Here is a 15,507-nt window from a genome sequence, read left to right as displayed (position 1 = left end):
ATTTAAAAATAAATTAATTTAAACTCTTATAAATATTAAACGTTATATTTATATTTTAAATCTATTAGAACTTGGTTTTAAATTAGTTTATAAGATTTTTTAAATAGAGAAACCTATTAAATTTAAATTTCTATAAATAATAATTAAAATATTTTATAATAAAGATATTTATTATTATATTTAAAAGATTAAAATATATAATTTTTATATATATTATATAGTATTTAAGAAGTTATATATATAAAAATTAGAAATATAATATTTTTTAAATAATTATTTAAAAATAATTTAACTTTTATAAATATTCTTTTATTCAAATATTTTAATTATAAATTTTTACTATATATAATTAATTTATAATAAAATTATATATTTTTAAAATAGAATATTTTAATATTTATTAAAATTATTTTTATATACCCTTTTTTAAACTATAATATAATAGTTTTATATTTATTTCACTTTTCTTAGAATTTTTAAAATAAATTAATTTTTGATATTAAATTTTTCTATTAATACAAATTAGAATTTATAATTAGATATAACCCTTTAGTTTAAAACTATTACCTATAATAATTATTATGAATCTAAATATTATTTATTATAAATTAGTTATATACGATTTAAATATATAGGATTAATCCAAAATAGGTCTAAAATAAGTCCTAAACCTATTTACTTATTACCCTCTGTAAAAACTACTTTAACTGCCAAAATAGTAATAAAACAATCCTCCTTATTTATATTAAAAGTAAAATATTCCTAAACTGAATATAATTTTTTATTTTTATCTTCGACTGAGTGTTCAAAAGGCGGATTTAAATTAATCCTAAATTAATTAAGAATAGGTCGAGGATAAATCCGAAACCAATTTCGGAATTTTATACTTCTCGGAACTTATATACGTATAGCTAGCGTATATTTAAACTTTTATTTTATTATTTAAAGGTTTATTAAATTCAACTTTAATAAAAGCCCTCTTTATTTATATATAGGAATGCTAAACGAAATTAATTAATAATAAATCTAGGAATAATTAAAAATTAATTCTAAATTAATTTGAAATTTACGATATATTTATTAATATAAAGTATATTTAATAAAAAGAATTTAACCTTCTTAAAAGAAGGAAGTACCGTATCCTCCTTTTTATTTTCCTCTTTCTCTTCCTCTTTATTATTATCCTTAATAATAGCCAAATACTTCTTTATAAACTTTTTACCCTTCTTCGGATAGGAAGGGGGGGATAAGACCGATTTAGGATTAATTTCGGACTTGTCTTCGTTTATATAAAGGATTTTTACTATAAGATTATAATAGAATGCTATAGGGAATTAATCTCAAACTAATTAAAAATTAATTTATAATTAATTATATACCCTTCAAACTCTTATTCTCCTCTAAATTAAGGCCGCTAATACTATTAACCTTGATAACTACTTTAATACTTACAACTACTATATATTTTATAATATACTTGCGTAAATTTAAAGTATTTTCCTAATTATATTAAAAATAAAACTGGATTAGTAGTATATTAATTTGGGACGAATTTAAAATTAATTAGAAATTAATCCTACGTACTTTATTAGAATATATAATACTATTAGGCTTAGTAAAGTAGTAAAAGACTTCGCTGGCCGTAAATTAGACTTCGCTATTTTAAATAGGTTAAAGATTAGTCCTAAATAAATTATAAATTATTATAAAATTAAATTTACTTTATTAAACGGAAAGGGTAGTATACTAGCTAAGTGCTTTTCTAAAGCCTTATAATCTAAATAGGACTATTCTTTAAAATAGTTATTAACTACTTTATAGATCGGTTCGGGATATGTTATATATTAGTCGAAAATTAATTAAGAATTAGTCTTATAATTAAGAATTAGTATAAATAAAAAATTTAAAAAAAAATCGAAAAAATTTTAAATTTTTTCAAAAAAGAATTGAGAAAAATCTAATAAATGTTTTATACGTACTATTAATGGATTTGAGGTTAGTTGAAAGAAGAAAGAAGGAGGAAATTTAAAATTAGAAATAGAGATTTATATATAGTAAATTTTGCCCAAAAGTGGTAAAAAAAATAGATTATATAAATAAAAGTAGTAAAAATAATTTAAATTACATTATATATTATGTAGTAAATTATTTAAATTTTAATAAAGTGTATAAGTGTAGTAATAAATAATAATAAAAATTTTCTTTTAAATTTATTCTACGAAGAATTAAAATATTAATAAAGAATTTATTAAGGATTAATTTAGAGATACTTAATTGAGCTTATTACTTATTTCAATATATTATATTTATTATACGTTCTATATATCTTCTCTATAATATTCGACTATTTTATATTACCTAAATAAATATATATTTATAGAATATCAAATATTAATTTTAAAAATATTTTAATATATTCAAACCTTCTTCAATATATATAAATTTATTTATTAATATTTTTTATATTAACTTTTAAGTATATATTTACTATAGTAAATTAAATTTATTTATTTATAATTATTTAATATTAATATTTTGTCTAATATCTATATATATTTTGAAATTTTTATTTACTATATAAGATTTTCTTTTTATACTACTATTAATTTTTTAAATTATATAAAATTCATTTTATTTTATTAAATATTATATTTTATAATCTAACTAAAACTGTTTTTTTACATTATATATCAATTCTAAAATAAATAATTTACTATAATACATTTATTAATAATTCTGGATAGTTATACAATAATTTAATGTATAAACTATCTTTTATGCTACTTTTAAATATTGAAAATTAATATAAAAATATCTATAATTTTGGATTGGTCCTAAATATATCCACTTTCCAATTATATTTATTTTTAGTTTAGACTTTATTAAATAAAGGTAAACTTTATATTATTTACTAAATTTCTTATAAAATATTAATTTAAGTCTCTCTATTTAAACTTATTAATATCTTTAATATTCTAATAAAGTTTTCTTTTAAATTTTTCCTAAAGAAAAAGTTCATAGTATAATACTGCCTTTATATAGAAAATTTAACTTAATTGTAAATAAATTCAATTTATTTAAAATCAATTCTTATTTTCTTATATATTATATCTTTAATACTATAATAGTTTTAATTTTACACTAATCATAAACTGATTTATAATAATAGTTGATGTTTTATTTAAATAAATTTCATTTCTTATATTAGAACTTAATTTGTTTTTTATTCTTTTTTCTATTTATAATCTACTTAACCCTATTTTACTTAATTAATATTACGCAAAGATGTACTTTACAAGTGATAATAATAGAGAATAATAAAGTAAGCAACTGGTTGCTACACAGAGCAATAGTACGTAATAATTAACGACAGTCTTATTAAAGAAAGTTAAAGACAAGAGTTGTCACAAGCCTCAACCTAGGACCTCGTATACAACTTTACTGAGTGTGAGCAAAATAGACGTTAGGTTGGTATAATATTGATTAATGATCCGTTAACCTTAGTAGAGGTTAACAGGACGAACACTCTTATATAATAAACTATACGCTCTAGTGAGCAGCTGCTATAACAAGACAGAGCATCTAGGTATCTACTAAGAATACCCTATAACAGTTAATATTTTTAATATTCTGAAAACAAATTAGTTTTTTAAATAAAGTTTTTATAATAAAATTAGTATTTATATTATATAAATACTGGACTTTCCTTTGAAATTTATAATATAAAGATTTAATATTCTATTATAATTATTTTATTTAAACTTTTAGTATTATTTATATTAAATTCATTTATTTAATATTTATTCTTACTATTTATAAATATAAGAAATTTAATATTATAATATTTAAAATATTGAGCCGGTTCTAAACAAATCCGTAATTTCGATTTTAGTTACTAGTAATAATTATATTTACTTACTGTACATTAACTATAATATTACTTCTTAATTATATCTCTAATATATTTATTATAAAATTTAGTATTATAATTAATATATATTAGTATTCGATTGAGTAGTATTTAATAATTAATAAAAAGTTGATTATTTAATAATATTTATCTAATTATATATATTTAATAAATATAAGTGTATATAATATATTAAAACTTATATATTACTCTTATAAATATAATAAAGATAATTTTTTATTAGTTATTTATCGATATTCCAAATTTGAATATAATTTAAGTATTTATTTTAATATTCTTATTAATCTACTAATTTGAATCTTTAGTAAAATAAATAATTATTATATTAACTTCTAATTTAAATTATTTGAATTTTTCCTAATAATAATCTAACTATATATATTAATTTATATTATTAAATATATATAGTACATTACCAAAAACAAGACTCTAATATACTTACTTATATTATATTATATTATATAGTTTAAATTTATATTTTTATTTCTGAATCTATTTATTATATATATTATATAAATAATATTTTAATATTTATACTCTCTAAATTATTCCTATAATTAATTATTGTCTTATATTTAATATTATTCAAATTCTTTTAGCAAAATTATTTAGAAGAGTTAATAATTAATATATAGGTTACAAAAAGATATATTAAAATTATATATTAATTTATAAATACTTCTATAATAGGAAAGATGTATTGAATTTGCTACTTATATAGCTAACGTAAATAGACTTCTTTTTTTTAATACTTTAATAAAGTTAAATTAAGAATTTGTATAGGACTAGTCCGTAACTAATCCCAAGCCGGTCCGGGACACGTTCACATATTACGGCCTAGTATAGCAAGTTACAATCTTATTTTATAGCCTAGTATAATACTTACAATTTTAAGGATCGGTCTAGGATCAGTCCGGGACAAGTTCTCACTATACAATATACTCAATAATAATAAGAGGATAAATTTAATATAATTATTAAGGAATCCGGTATCGGCTCAGTTCTACTTACGGTGTAGGGTAAATGTCTTAGCGCAATTTTAGCGCTCCGTATATAATCCGAGGTTAGACCTATGTGTGAGGTGATCTGGGTGCTCTGCTATATACTACATAATGCATTTTGCAGATATCAAACCATTGGTAGTCGCTATACATAGGTAGGTAGCAAATACTCGCTGTACTTCTTGGTAGATATTTAACTTACTACTTAGTAATACTTTGCCCTCTAAATTTGGAGTTGGTAGCTGTCTTTTGTTGGTTCTTTATGCTCGTTTCTTTTTCGTCGTGGTGCTGCTTGTGAAGGCCTAAGACTGACGACCAATGTACATCGTGTACCCCAAGAACAAGAACCTGGGTGTTAGAGCTCCCTCCGTCGCAATAGCTCGGAAGCAGAGTCAGGACATGACAAAGTCTAGATCAGTGCTCAAATTCAACCTTTGGCAACTCAAAATCATGTGAGAATGATTGATTTACCACTTATCTTGTCCAATTATATAGCGTTAACTGCCATTCTCTTTTTCTCCCACTAACACTTACACGAAACAAGCGCTTTCCCCTTTCGGCTGACTCAGCGCAGGCAGTCTCGACTCCAAAACGGCTCAAGGCAGATGATGATGTCATCGAACCGATTGACGATCCCATCGCCATGGTCCCTTTTTTTGCATCGATCTAGTGTATGTATGTATGTATGACGGATTTTGATCCCATCAATACAGAGTTCGGGACGGGCCTAAATTACATGCACGGTTGGTCTCTTTCATCTCATTTCATACTAATCTTGCACGTGCGTGTGTCTCTCCATTTGTTATACAGAGCCGCAGCCACATTCGTACCTTTCGAATATACTTCTGTGGTTCTCCTTCCAACTTACCTTGCTGCCTTACCTCACCTCACCTCACCTCACCTCACCTCACCTCACCTCACCTCATATTTAGGAAGGCTGAGTGGACCATTCAAGCAGATATGGGCGACAGTGCCGCGCATCAAGTGTTAATCGTAAGTGTCTACCCTCTCTTTCACCCATCTCCAGTTTACACACAGTCTCACTCACTTCATACAACCAACCAGGCCGGCTCGATAGCAGCCTTCACCGTCGACCTCCTCGTCTACCCCCTCGACACAATCAAGACCCGTATCCAAAGTCAAGATTACCAAGATGTCTACGCTTCTCAGAAACAACACTCTGCGATTAAGGGGACACTGGGAATCCAGCCTCCCAAGGCAGCTTTGTTCAGAGGGTTATACCAGGGAATCGGCAGTGTGATCTTTGCTACTTTACCTGCTGGTGAGTTTTCTCTTACCTTTCATTCTCATTCAGACAGGATACTCCTCACATCGCTTCGAATGCTGTGGCGGTCGGGGTCATCCCGATCAACCTACCTTCAAAGAACCTGTGGACTTAAGATCCCCCTTACTTACTTACTTACTTACTTACCTCCTCCTTCTCCTCCTGCTCCTCTACACAGCCGGCGTCTTCTTCTATACCTACGAATCCTCCAAATCCTTTCTCTCCAAGACCCTCCCCACATCCATCCCGACACCCTTCACCCACTCCCTCGCCTCTGCGGGAGCCGAATTAGCCTCCTGCCTCGTCCTCACGCCCGCCGAAGTAATCAAGCAAAACGCACAAGTCCTTCAACGGTCCACTACTAGCGACGGGAAACCCAAATCCACCTCCCTTGAAGCCCTCAACATGCTCCGCCACAGCCCAGACGGCGTATGGAGACGACTGTTCTCGGGCTACACAGCGCTGGTAGCGAGAAATCTGCCGTTTACGGCGTTGCAGTTTCCCTTGTTTGAAAGGGTTCGAAGAAGGATATGGGAGGTTCGGGATCGGAACCGAGGGAAGGGGTCTGAACAAGAAAGAAGTCTGGTCGAAACGGGATTCGTCACCGGACTCTCGGCCGCCGTGTCAGGGTCGCTGGCAGCGTTTGTGACGACGCCTACGGATGTCGTCAAGACGCGGATGATGCTTGCGGCGGGCGGGAAACAACAGCCGGAGTCGTCTGGGGAAGTGCTCGAGAAAGGTCGCCAGCACAAGAGCAGCAAGAGTACGAGCGGGTTCCAGGTCGCAAAGGAGATTGTGCGGGAGCGAGGGATCCGAGGGTTGTTTCGGGGCGGCGCGCTGCGCACGGCGTGGGCGGCCTTCGGCAGCGGGCTTTATCTCGGGTCATATGAGGTCGCCAAGGTGTGGTTGAAAAAGGAATGATAGATGCTCCAGATGCAGTGTCCGAGATCGTTATCCACGTGTGATTGCGCCTTGTATGGTTCCAAATACCTTGAGCAAGAGGGGGGTTAACGCTGGAAGATTTGCCCCACAAGGCTCGACTTCTCCAGTATCGATCATCCCGGCTCAGTCTCGTCTCATCTGATGTCTATACCTAGCCGGTCCCAGTTCCGAAATGGCCGTTAGCCGCGCAGCGCAGCGCTGCAGAGATGAACAAGGCTTTATTGATATCTGATGGGCAGAATTAAGGTTTCAAGCCGCTGTCGGAGGTTTTCATGACTCGAAAATCGCCCTTGTCGACTGATTGTGTTTTAGAGGGATCCAGATTCTATCGACCACTTGCGCATTGCGATGAGTGACATGGAAGGTCCTGTCATATTGACTGGCGGCCTTTGGCTTGAGTTTGGACTCGAATCGGCACTACAAAGGCTTTCATTGAGAGCTCAGATGAAGAACAAGCCGAAAATCACAGCGGGACCGCCACGTTTTGGATTTGTGTACCTGACCCTTGTTGACGAATGCGCTGCTGTCAGATCCGCAATTACGATTCCCATCATCACAAAAAAAAAAAAAAAAAAACCCAATTCGGACCAAGTCAGTCGTGAAGTGTCAAACTGGAAAATGAGAAAAGACACCTACCCTTCCCGTACAATTCCATCGTCCCTTCCAGACCCTCCAAACAGCAGTACCCGAAAGTGATGTGCAATTTGTTTCACTCCGAGTTTTCTTGGCTTTGATGACCAAGGATCCGCCTGGGTCGGCTTGGGGTCTTTGATATGGCACCACCCTTGTGACCGATTGCGCGATCAGCAATTGTGCATGCACATTGTCGCAATAACTGGCAGGCGCGGTTTCCCGCATCCTTCGAGTATGTCATCCATATGAACTCGCGATTTGAGAGCGGTATGTCACCACAATTCGTACCCGTTCGTCCCTGTTCATCCCAATTAGTCCATTCTTTTGCAATCTCAAAGACTACTTCACCCTGAGGGCCCATCCTTCCAAGACCTCGGCCGTTATATCTCGAAGTCATTGCGCACCTTAGCCGAGTCGAACGACCAAGCAGTAAATAGGCCACGTTGAGTCCAATGTGGTAAACTCCAGTCAACCCTTCTCCTCCGCAACCCAAAGTCCTTGTCCTCACGCGATCGCCGTCGCATTATCTCGTCCCCCTTCTGCTGCCTTAGCCTACCATCTCCTTTTCTCGACAACATGGCCATATCCCAAGGTCCCGTCAGCGTAGCTATGGCCACCCATAGTACTCCGGTCCATCCTGAAAAGACTTCCAGTATCGTCTCTGAGAATAACATTCAGACCACACCCACGGAGCTACCGGACAAGGAGCGATACATTGTAGTATCACCCTATACCGAGCAACAACACCTTCTCGACCTCACAACCCTTGACCCTGAGAACCAGATTTTGGCACTTGCCCTAAGTCAGTTGACATGCCTCCGTGAGGACTACGCAACTGCGCCATACCGCGACACCTTCAACTGGGACCAGATCATCGAACACGTTCGCGCACTCGCACGAAAACGTAACTACACATGGAAGGAGACTTCCTTCTTTGTTGTTGCTTTCCGGTCACAAGTATTCGAGTCGACGGTCGAGAACTATGCGGACCTGGGTGAGCTGGACAAGGCTGCCCATGCTGAAGCCACCGCAAGTGGAGGGTTCTTGAAGTGAGTAACAGCCATATTCCTCCGTCGGAACCAGCATACTAACATTGACGGTTCAGGTACTGGTTCGGCACGCCAAATGAGGAGCGTCGCAACCTTGCAACCTGCATCTGGAGATCCCCAGAAGATGCGAAGAAGGGGGGCACTGGCCCTGCGCACCGAAAAGCGGCCGGGGCAACCAGGTCGCTGTATTCCTTCTGGCATATTGATCGCCATCGGTTGACCATCCGAGACAATGTTGAGAGCTGGGATCTCACCGAGTGGAATTGAGGTTTAGGAGCTACTTGTCTCCGGTGCTGGACGCTGGGCATGACGGTTTGGACTTGGAACGGCTTGGGCGTCGAGGTTGGCGTTTTGGTGGAAATTGACGGTGACAAGGCGATATGGTCACCATGCATCGAAGGGAGTTATAATGATTGTAATGACCACAGGGATATCCTTAGAGGCATCGATACTCAGTAGAATAGACTCGTGCTTTATCTTTCAAGTTGAGAGCTGAAGTGAACTTGAAGTCGTGATGGGAATATTCGCAGGGTGTGAAAGTTAAGAGGAAAGAGGGGTATGATGAGGAGTCCAGTGAAGACGTCGGAGTCGCATATTTAAAGATGGCGTGAACCTTGAAGACGAGGAGCGAAACTAGGTTCGGCGTGGGGGGCCCGGGGAAGCGTGGGATGCTGCTTGTTGCGGATGTCAAATCACGGCGAGTTGGCAACCGCCACCAAAAGTCCGAGTCCCATTGTGGAAGTGGTGATCTCTCGCGGAGCTTTGAGTGAGGGGTTGTCAAGGTAGCTCGAGTGCTCTCACGAACTTGACCCTCATCAATTGGTGGGAAGCTGCCAATTTCAATATTTGAGTTGCTGCCGTTCGACGATCTCCGCATTGTGAGGAAATTCCTCAGTCAAGAGTGGATGCTCTCCCCAGACTCCATCGTTGCAGCGAGATGGAAGTCGACGAGATCAAGTGGGACCAAACTTCGTCAGTGGGGTTGGGCTGTGGGAGACCACACAGTCAGCAGTGCGACCGTGATCGAGTGAGCACTGTTCCTCGCAGCTGGAAAGTGGAAGGTACTTCTGCGGTACGTCTCTGAGCTAAAATCATAGTCACGGCCAGACACTTGCAAAGCACAGGCTATTGCCCATTTTCTTTGTTTCTTGACCGCCCGCCCGCCACCTGCCAGCCGCCGGCACACGGTCTTTGCTGGCAGTCTGTTTCCGGCAGGACACCCCAGTGCGGCCGGTTGGTCGCCAGCAGTGCCCACAAACGCAAGCGAGAGAATTCAGTTGCGAAAAGTTGAAGTCCTCCACGACTGACGAACTCGACTCCCCCAGCAGCAGCCTGACCACCGCAACGGCATACCCAACCACACCGTCGCGTCTTCACGTGAGAATCGAGTCCCGTCAATCCGCAATTATGGCCGAAGTTCAGAAGGATGCGCCGATCAAGTCGGTCCAGGTCGAGGCCCTTGTAAGTTGGAGATAGCTCTTGTTCTACGTCGTCGTCTTCTCCTGCCGCCGGAGCCCCGCCATGCCTGCCCGGCCCCAAGTCGCCCGCCATAAGGCCCCCTTTGTTAACCAGCGTCGGCACCACAGGTGGTCATGAAGATCGTGAAGCACTGCTCGACCAGCTTCCCTACCGTTGCCACCGGCTCCATTGTTGGTATGGACAACAACGGTGCTATCGAGGTCACCAACTCGTTCCAGTTCCCCTCCGTCGACGTCTCCAGCAGCGACAGCCACAGCGATGCCTCATCCCTCGCCGCCGCCGCTCCCCGCGCCAAGGCCAACATTGTCTACCAGAACGAGATGATCAGGCACCTCAAAGAGGTCAACGTCGACGCTAACAACGTCGGCTGGTACACCAGCGCCACCATGGGCAACTTCATCAACATGAGCTTCATTGAGAATCAGTACCACTACCAGAAGGAGAACGAGAAGACCGTCGCCCTCGTTCACGATGTCAGCAGGAGCTCCCAGGGCGCCCTCAGCCTTCGCGCCTTCAAGCTCTCCCCCGAGTTCATGACTGCCTACAAGGAGGCCAAGTTCACCACCGAGAGGTCAGCACACCGCCGAGATCCTGCCGTCGCCCATAGTTTGGGGCGCAGGTCGCATATCGCATGTCGCATAGCACACACCACTGACCTTACCTGATACAGTCTTCGCAACTCCAAGCTCACCTACAAGGACATCTTCGTCGAGCTCCCTGTCAACGTCCACAACTCTCACCTCCTTACCTCCTTCCTCCACCAAATACCCGCTCCCCCCAAGAGCGCCGAGATCCCTATGCCCGCCTCTCTCGACGACATCCGCCGCGATCCCGTCCAGATCCCCGCCCACCCTGGCTTCGAGTCTCTCGACCTCTCCATCGACCCCTTCCTCGAGAAGACCTGCGACCTGCTCCTCGACAGCATCGAGTCGCACTACACCGACCTCAACAACCACCAGTACTACCAGAGACAGCTCACTCGTGAGCAGTTCAAGATTACCCAATGGCAGGCGAAGCGCAAGGCTGAGAACGCCGCGCGTTTGGCGGCTAAGCAGTCGCCCCTTCCCGAGGATGAGTGGCAGAGGCTGTTCAAGCTCCCCCAGGAGCCCAGCAGACTCGAGGGTATGCTCAACGCCCGCCAGGTCGACCAGTACGCAAGGCAAGTGGATGCCTTTACGGCCAACATCACGGCCAAGATGTTCGCCGTTCGCGGCAACCTTCTCCCGGAGTAAAGGGGATACCAGGGGTTGTGGTGGTGTTTTTTGATGGGACGATAGAGGACGGTGGCCACGATATCTCAGCCGCATTTGGTTTTGGCGTTCCGGGTTGTCGGCGTGTTATTTACCTTGCAAGGTCTAGGGCAGGGTCGGCCATGCATCCTACGTAAAGCGGGACGGGAGGGAGAGGTACAATCACATCCAGTATCTTGTGGTGGCCTTGCTGATCTGACGTGGGGGGAGGCATTGAGGCACTAGAGAAAACAAACGGGATGCGTCCAAAAAGGCGACGAGGGACGCGTTGGATGAATTATCAGACATGAGATCCCCGTCAATCAAGCGATAAGCCGTTATCTTCTACTATGTTTAAGGGGCCAGCCTTTTTTTCAGCTTTCCGTATATGTAATGAATTGCCTATAATCATAGAGAGATGCCACGGCCCGGGATGGGAGGGGTTTGGAGAAAGTCCGAAACTGAATTGTTATAAAATGGGTCTCCTCATCAATTCGGGAATGTGTCTGGGTGGACATCTCAACGCCATGTCCGCGCTTCCCCCCGTTTACTGCAGCAGACGCTGACCAGGCGCTCCGCCTTCGTTGAGGTCTCATTCGGGTCCAGATACGATGATAACCGATAACAATTGTTGAACTCCCCAACCTCACCCGATGTCTTGGAAACATCCAGTTCGGCCGAAACGCAAAGTGAATGAATGTCCGTCCTTGCCCATCCGCCCGCAAAACCCCACTATTTAGGCCGACGGCATCAGCGCTAAAAAGGCAAGCTGAAAGAGAACAACGTGGTGTCGAATTGGTGGCAGAAAGCACATTGCCATTTGCCGCGTCGACGAGAACGGCTGGCAGGCAAAGGAGGGGCAAAGCACTCGCATTGTGGTGGGGAATAAAGCTGAATTGGGACTAGCTTCCTGTCTGATGCACACCGACAGAGCTGCTGGTTCGACAGATTTGCCCGCGGGGTTCTCATTTTTTTTTTCCTAGTGTAAACCCCGTCGACCCTTCTCCACTTCCTGCACGAAGCAGTTTTGGCTTTTGCTTGCCCGTGCCCGTCTCTGCTGTTCCTCTCCGCCGCCGGCTGCTACTCTCAGTCAGTCAGGCAGTCAGGCTCTGCACATTCTGCTTGTGAGCTGTGTCATTGGATTCCGGGCCCTTTGATTTCCCCTTCGTTTCCCCTGCTCCCCCAGGGCCGTGTCCTCTTTTTTGCCGTGTGCCATCCGATATCCACTTTTCACCCCATCCCCTCAGTCCCTTCCTTTTAAATAAATCCATTGCTGTCCCCTTGCCAGGAAGAGTATTCTCACTTTTTGTCCATCCATCCCCCTCATCGTGAGTGCTCCTGCTCTCTCTCCTCCCTCCAAAACATCACCAATTCTAACCTGTACCCTCCATCCACAGATACCCCCATATCCACCCAACATGTCTGCTCCCGCCCACAAGTTCAAGGTCGCCGACCTTTCCCTCGCCGCCTTCGGCCGCAAGGAGATCGAGCTCGCTGAGAACGAGATGCCCGGTCTTATGGCTACTCGCAAGAAGTATGCCGCTGACCAGCCCCTCAAGGGCGCCCGCATTGCTGGCTGCCTTCACATGACCATCCAGACTGCCGTCCTCATCGAGACCCTCACTGCTCTCGGTGCCGAGGTCACCTGGTCTTCCTGCAACATCTTCTCCACCCAGGACCACGCCGCCGCTGCCATCGCCGCTGCCGGTGTCCCCGTCTTCGCCTGGAAGGGTGAGACCGAGGAGGAGTACCAGTGGTGCTTGGAGCAGCAGCTCATTGCCTTCAAGGACAACAAGAAGCTCAACCTCATCCTCGACGACGGTGGTGACCTTACCCACCTCGTCCACACCAAGTACCCCGAGATGCTCGAGGACTGCTTCGGTGTCTCTGAGGAGACCACCACCGGTGTCCACCACCTTTACCGCATGCTCAAGGAGGGCAAGCTCCTTGTCCCCGCCATCAACGTCAACGACTCCGTCACCAAGTCCAAGTTCGACAACCTCTACGGCTGCCGTGAGTCCCTCGTCGACGGTATCAAGCGCGCCACCGATGTCATGATTGCTGGCAAGATCGCTGTCGTCGCCGGTTTCGGTGATGTCGGCAAGGGCTGCGCCATGGCCCTCTCCGGCATGGGTGCCCGCGTCATTGTCACTGAGGTCGACCCCATCAACGCCCTCCAGGCTGCCATGGCCGGCTACCAGGTCACCACCATGGAGAAGGCTGCTCCTCTTGGTCAGATCTTCGTCACCACCACCGGCTGCCGTGACATTCTCGTCGGCAAGCACTTCGAGGTCATGCCCAACGACGCCATTGTCTGCAACATTGGTCACTTCGATGTCGAGATCGACGTCGCGTGGCTCAAGGCCAACGCTGCTTCCGTCCAGAACATCAAGCCCCAGGTTGACCGCTTCCTCATGAAGAACGGCCGCCACATCATCCTCCTTGCTGAGGGTCGTCTTGTCAACCTTGGCTGCGCCACTGGCCACTCCTCTTTCGTCATGTCCTGCTCCTTCACCAACCAGGTCCTTGCTCAGATCATGCTTTACAAGGCCAACGACGAGGCTTTCTCCAACAAGTACGTCGAGTTCGGCAAGTCCGGCAAGCTCGAGAAGAAGGTCTACGTCCTTCCCAAGATCCTCGACGAGGAGGTTGCTCGTCTCCACCTCGACCACTGCAACGTCGAGCTTACCCAGCTCTCTGACGTCCAGGCTGAGTACCTCGGTCTCGCCTCTGAGGGTCCCTACAAGAGCGACCAGTATGTTATTTCCTGTCCTTTCTGGTGTCCGATGAATGCTATGCTAACCAAGTCACAGCTACCGCTACTAATTTCCCTTTCAATACCATATATCCACCCTCTCCTGCCGTATTTGGCTAGGACAGGGGAGGTAATTTACTGAGGATCTCCTTCAACACTTTGGGTTATGGACAAAACATCTCTCAGCGGCATGTTTGGGATTTCCACAAAGCATCGTTTTCAACAGGCATGATTTGCATGACAAAACCGGGTTCAATATGGGGGTCTTTCACTAGGGGTTTTCAAAACGGAATATTAGGGATGGTTCGGGTACAAATTTTCAACAAAAGTACGGCGTTGGCTTTGGCACATGATATCCCATGACACACCCTCGAGGCATTTGAGACGGGTGTGTTTTCGAAACGTAAGTAGCTGGTTGCTGCACCTGATAAAGTGCAAGAAGATGATAAAGAGAAGAAGGCTTTACCCAAAGGCCCGTCAACCGAGGCCTGGGAACGATTAGACTACGGAATAGAGAAAGACAAAGTCTTTTTGGGCATGTCTTTTGTGGTACACCAAAGAAGCCACCGAAGTTAATAATATGTGGTTATGGCTCACACTTTCCCTTCCTGTTACGCGATTCATGTCTGATTTTCGTGTGTCTCTTGTGTTGTATTTGTCACTCTCAGGGAAGTATTGGTACGACGGAACGGCCGCAAAAGCCACACGAGTAAGTCTGGCTCTCCAATCATCCAAGTAGCATCACGTTTCGTCTTCTTTTCGCCCGCCCGCGAACGGACGCTTCCCAATCCAACGTATCGTGATCTTGCATATCGTAGTTGGTTTGGTTCAACCATTCGGCGTCCGTTCCGTTCCATTGCACGGAAACTGCATTGCCGCCTTTTATATACCTATCTACTAGTTGCCTGCAACGGGACCAGGCAGCGTGCCTCCCTACTAAAAATGTGTTCTGCACACAACTTCTTTCCAACCTGTGTCTACGGGAACTTGCTATTAGCCCAGCCATTGGGTTATGATGTCGCCTACAACCCCACTATGCCTCTCTTGGTAGCAGTCACGTAGTTTCATAGTACACTTCACCGGTCGAAGATAACCCCGCGATCATTATTACTTCTTTTTGTCTGACTCGAAGTGGTAAACTGGTCCGGGGAACCTAGGCTGTTAGTTATGTTATATAAAGCGAGTGTTGATTCAGTGCATGGG

At 41.9% G+C, this 15,507-nt stretch overlaps 4 protein-coding genes across 4 annotated transcripts; all 4 read left to right on the top strand.

The window, feature by feature from the left end:
* Nucleotides 1-5,880: 5,880 nt before the first annotated feature.
* On the top strand, nucleotides 5,881-7,138 carry NEUTE1DRAFT_78270 (uncharacterized protein; the record flags this gene model as incomplete). The annotated part of the gene is made up of 4 exons (XM_009850828.1): nucleotides 5,881-5,925; nucleotides 5,998-6,214; nucleotides 6,396-6,933; nucleotides 6,982-7,138. The coding sequence occupies 4 exons, from the start codon at nucleotides 5,893-5,895 to the stop codon at nucleotides 7,136-7,138; spliced, it is 945 nt and encodes a 314-aa protein (XP_009849130.1).
* A 1,230-nt stretch (nucleotides 7,139-8,368) lies between these two features.
* NEUTE1DRAFT_40568 (uncharacterized protein) lies at nucleotides 8,369-9,108 on the top strand (the record flags this gene model as incomplete). Its single annotated transcript, XM_009850556.1, has 2 exons — nucleotides 8,369-8,841; nucleotides 8,898-9,108. The coding sequence occupies 2 exons, from the start codon at nucleotides 8,369-8,371 to the stop codon at nucleotides 9,106-9,108; spliced, it is 684 nt and encodes a 227-aa protein (XP_009848858.1).
* Nucleotides 9,109-10,105: 997 nt separating this feature from the next.
* Nucleotides 10,106-12,035, top strand: NEUTE1DRAFT_59586 (eukaryotic translation initiation factor 3 subunit 3; the record flags this gene model as incomplete). Its single annotated transcript, XM_009850827.1, has 3 exons — nucleotides 10,106-10,302; nucleotides 10,428-10,891; nucleotides 10,991-12,035. The coding sequence occupies 3 exons, from the start codon at nucleotides 10,249-10,251 to the stop codon at nucleotides 11,550-11,552; spliced, it is 1,080 nt and encodes a 359-aa protein (XP_009849129.1).
* Nucleotides 12,036-12,951: 916 nt separating this feature from the next.
* Nucleotides 12,952-14,913, top strand: NEUTE1DRAFT_144962 (adenosylhomocysteinase; the record flags this gene model as incomplete). Its single annotated transcript, XM_009850826.1, has 2 exons — nucleotides 12,952-14,304; nucleotides 14,363-14,913. The coding sequence occupies 2 exons, from the start codon at nucleotides 12,968-12,970 to the stop codon at nucleotides 14,373-14,375; spliced, it is 1,350 nt and encodes a 449-aa protein (XP_009849128.1).
* Between the last annotated feature and the right edge of the window lie 594 nt (nucleotides 14,914-15,507).

The sequence above is a fragment of the Neurospora tetrasperma genome (genome assembly GCF_000213175.1).
Source record: "Neurospora tetrasperma FGSC 2508 unplaced genomic scaffold NEUTE1scaffold_2, whole genome shotgun sequence".
Taxonomy (NCBI): Eukaryota; Fungi; Ascomycota; class Sordariomycetes; order Sordariales; family Sordariaceae; genus Neurospora; species Neurospora tetrasperma.
Note: the sequence above shows the minus strand (reverse complement) of the source record. Positions and strands in the feature narration are given on the sequence as shown.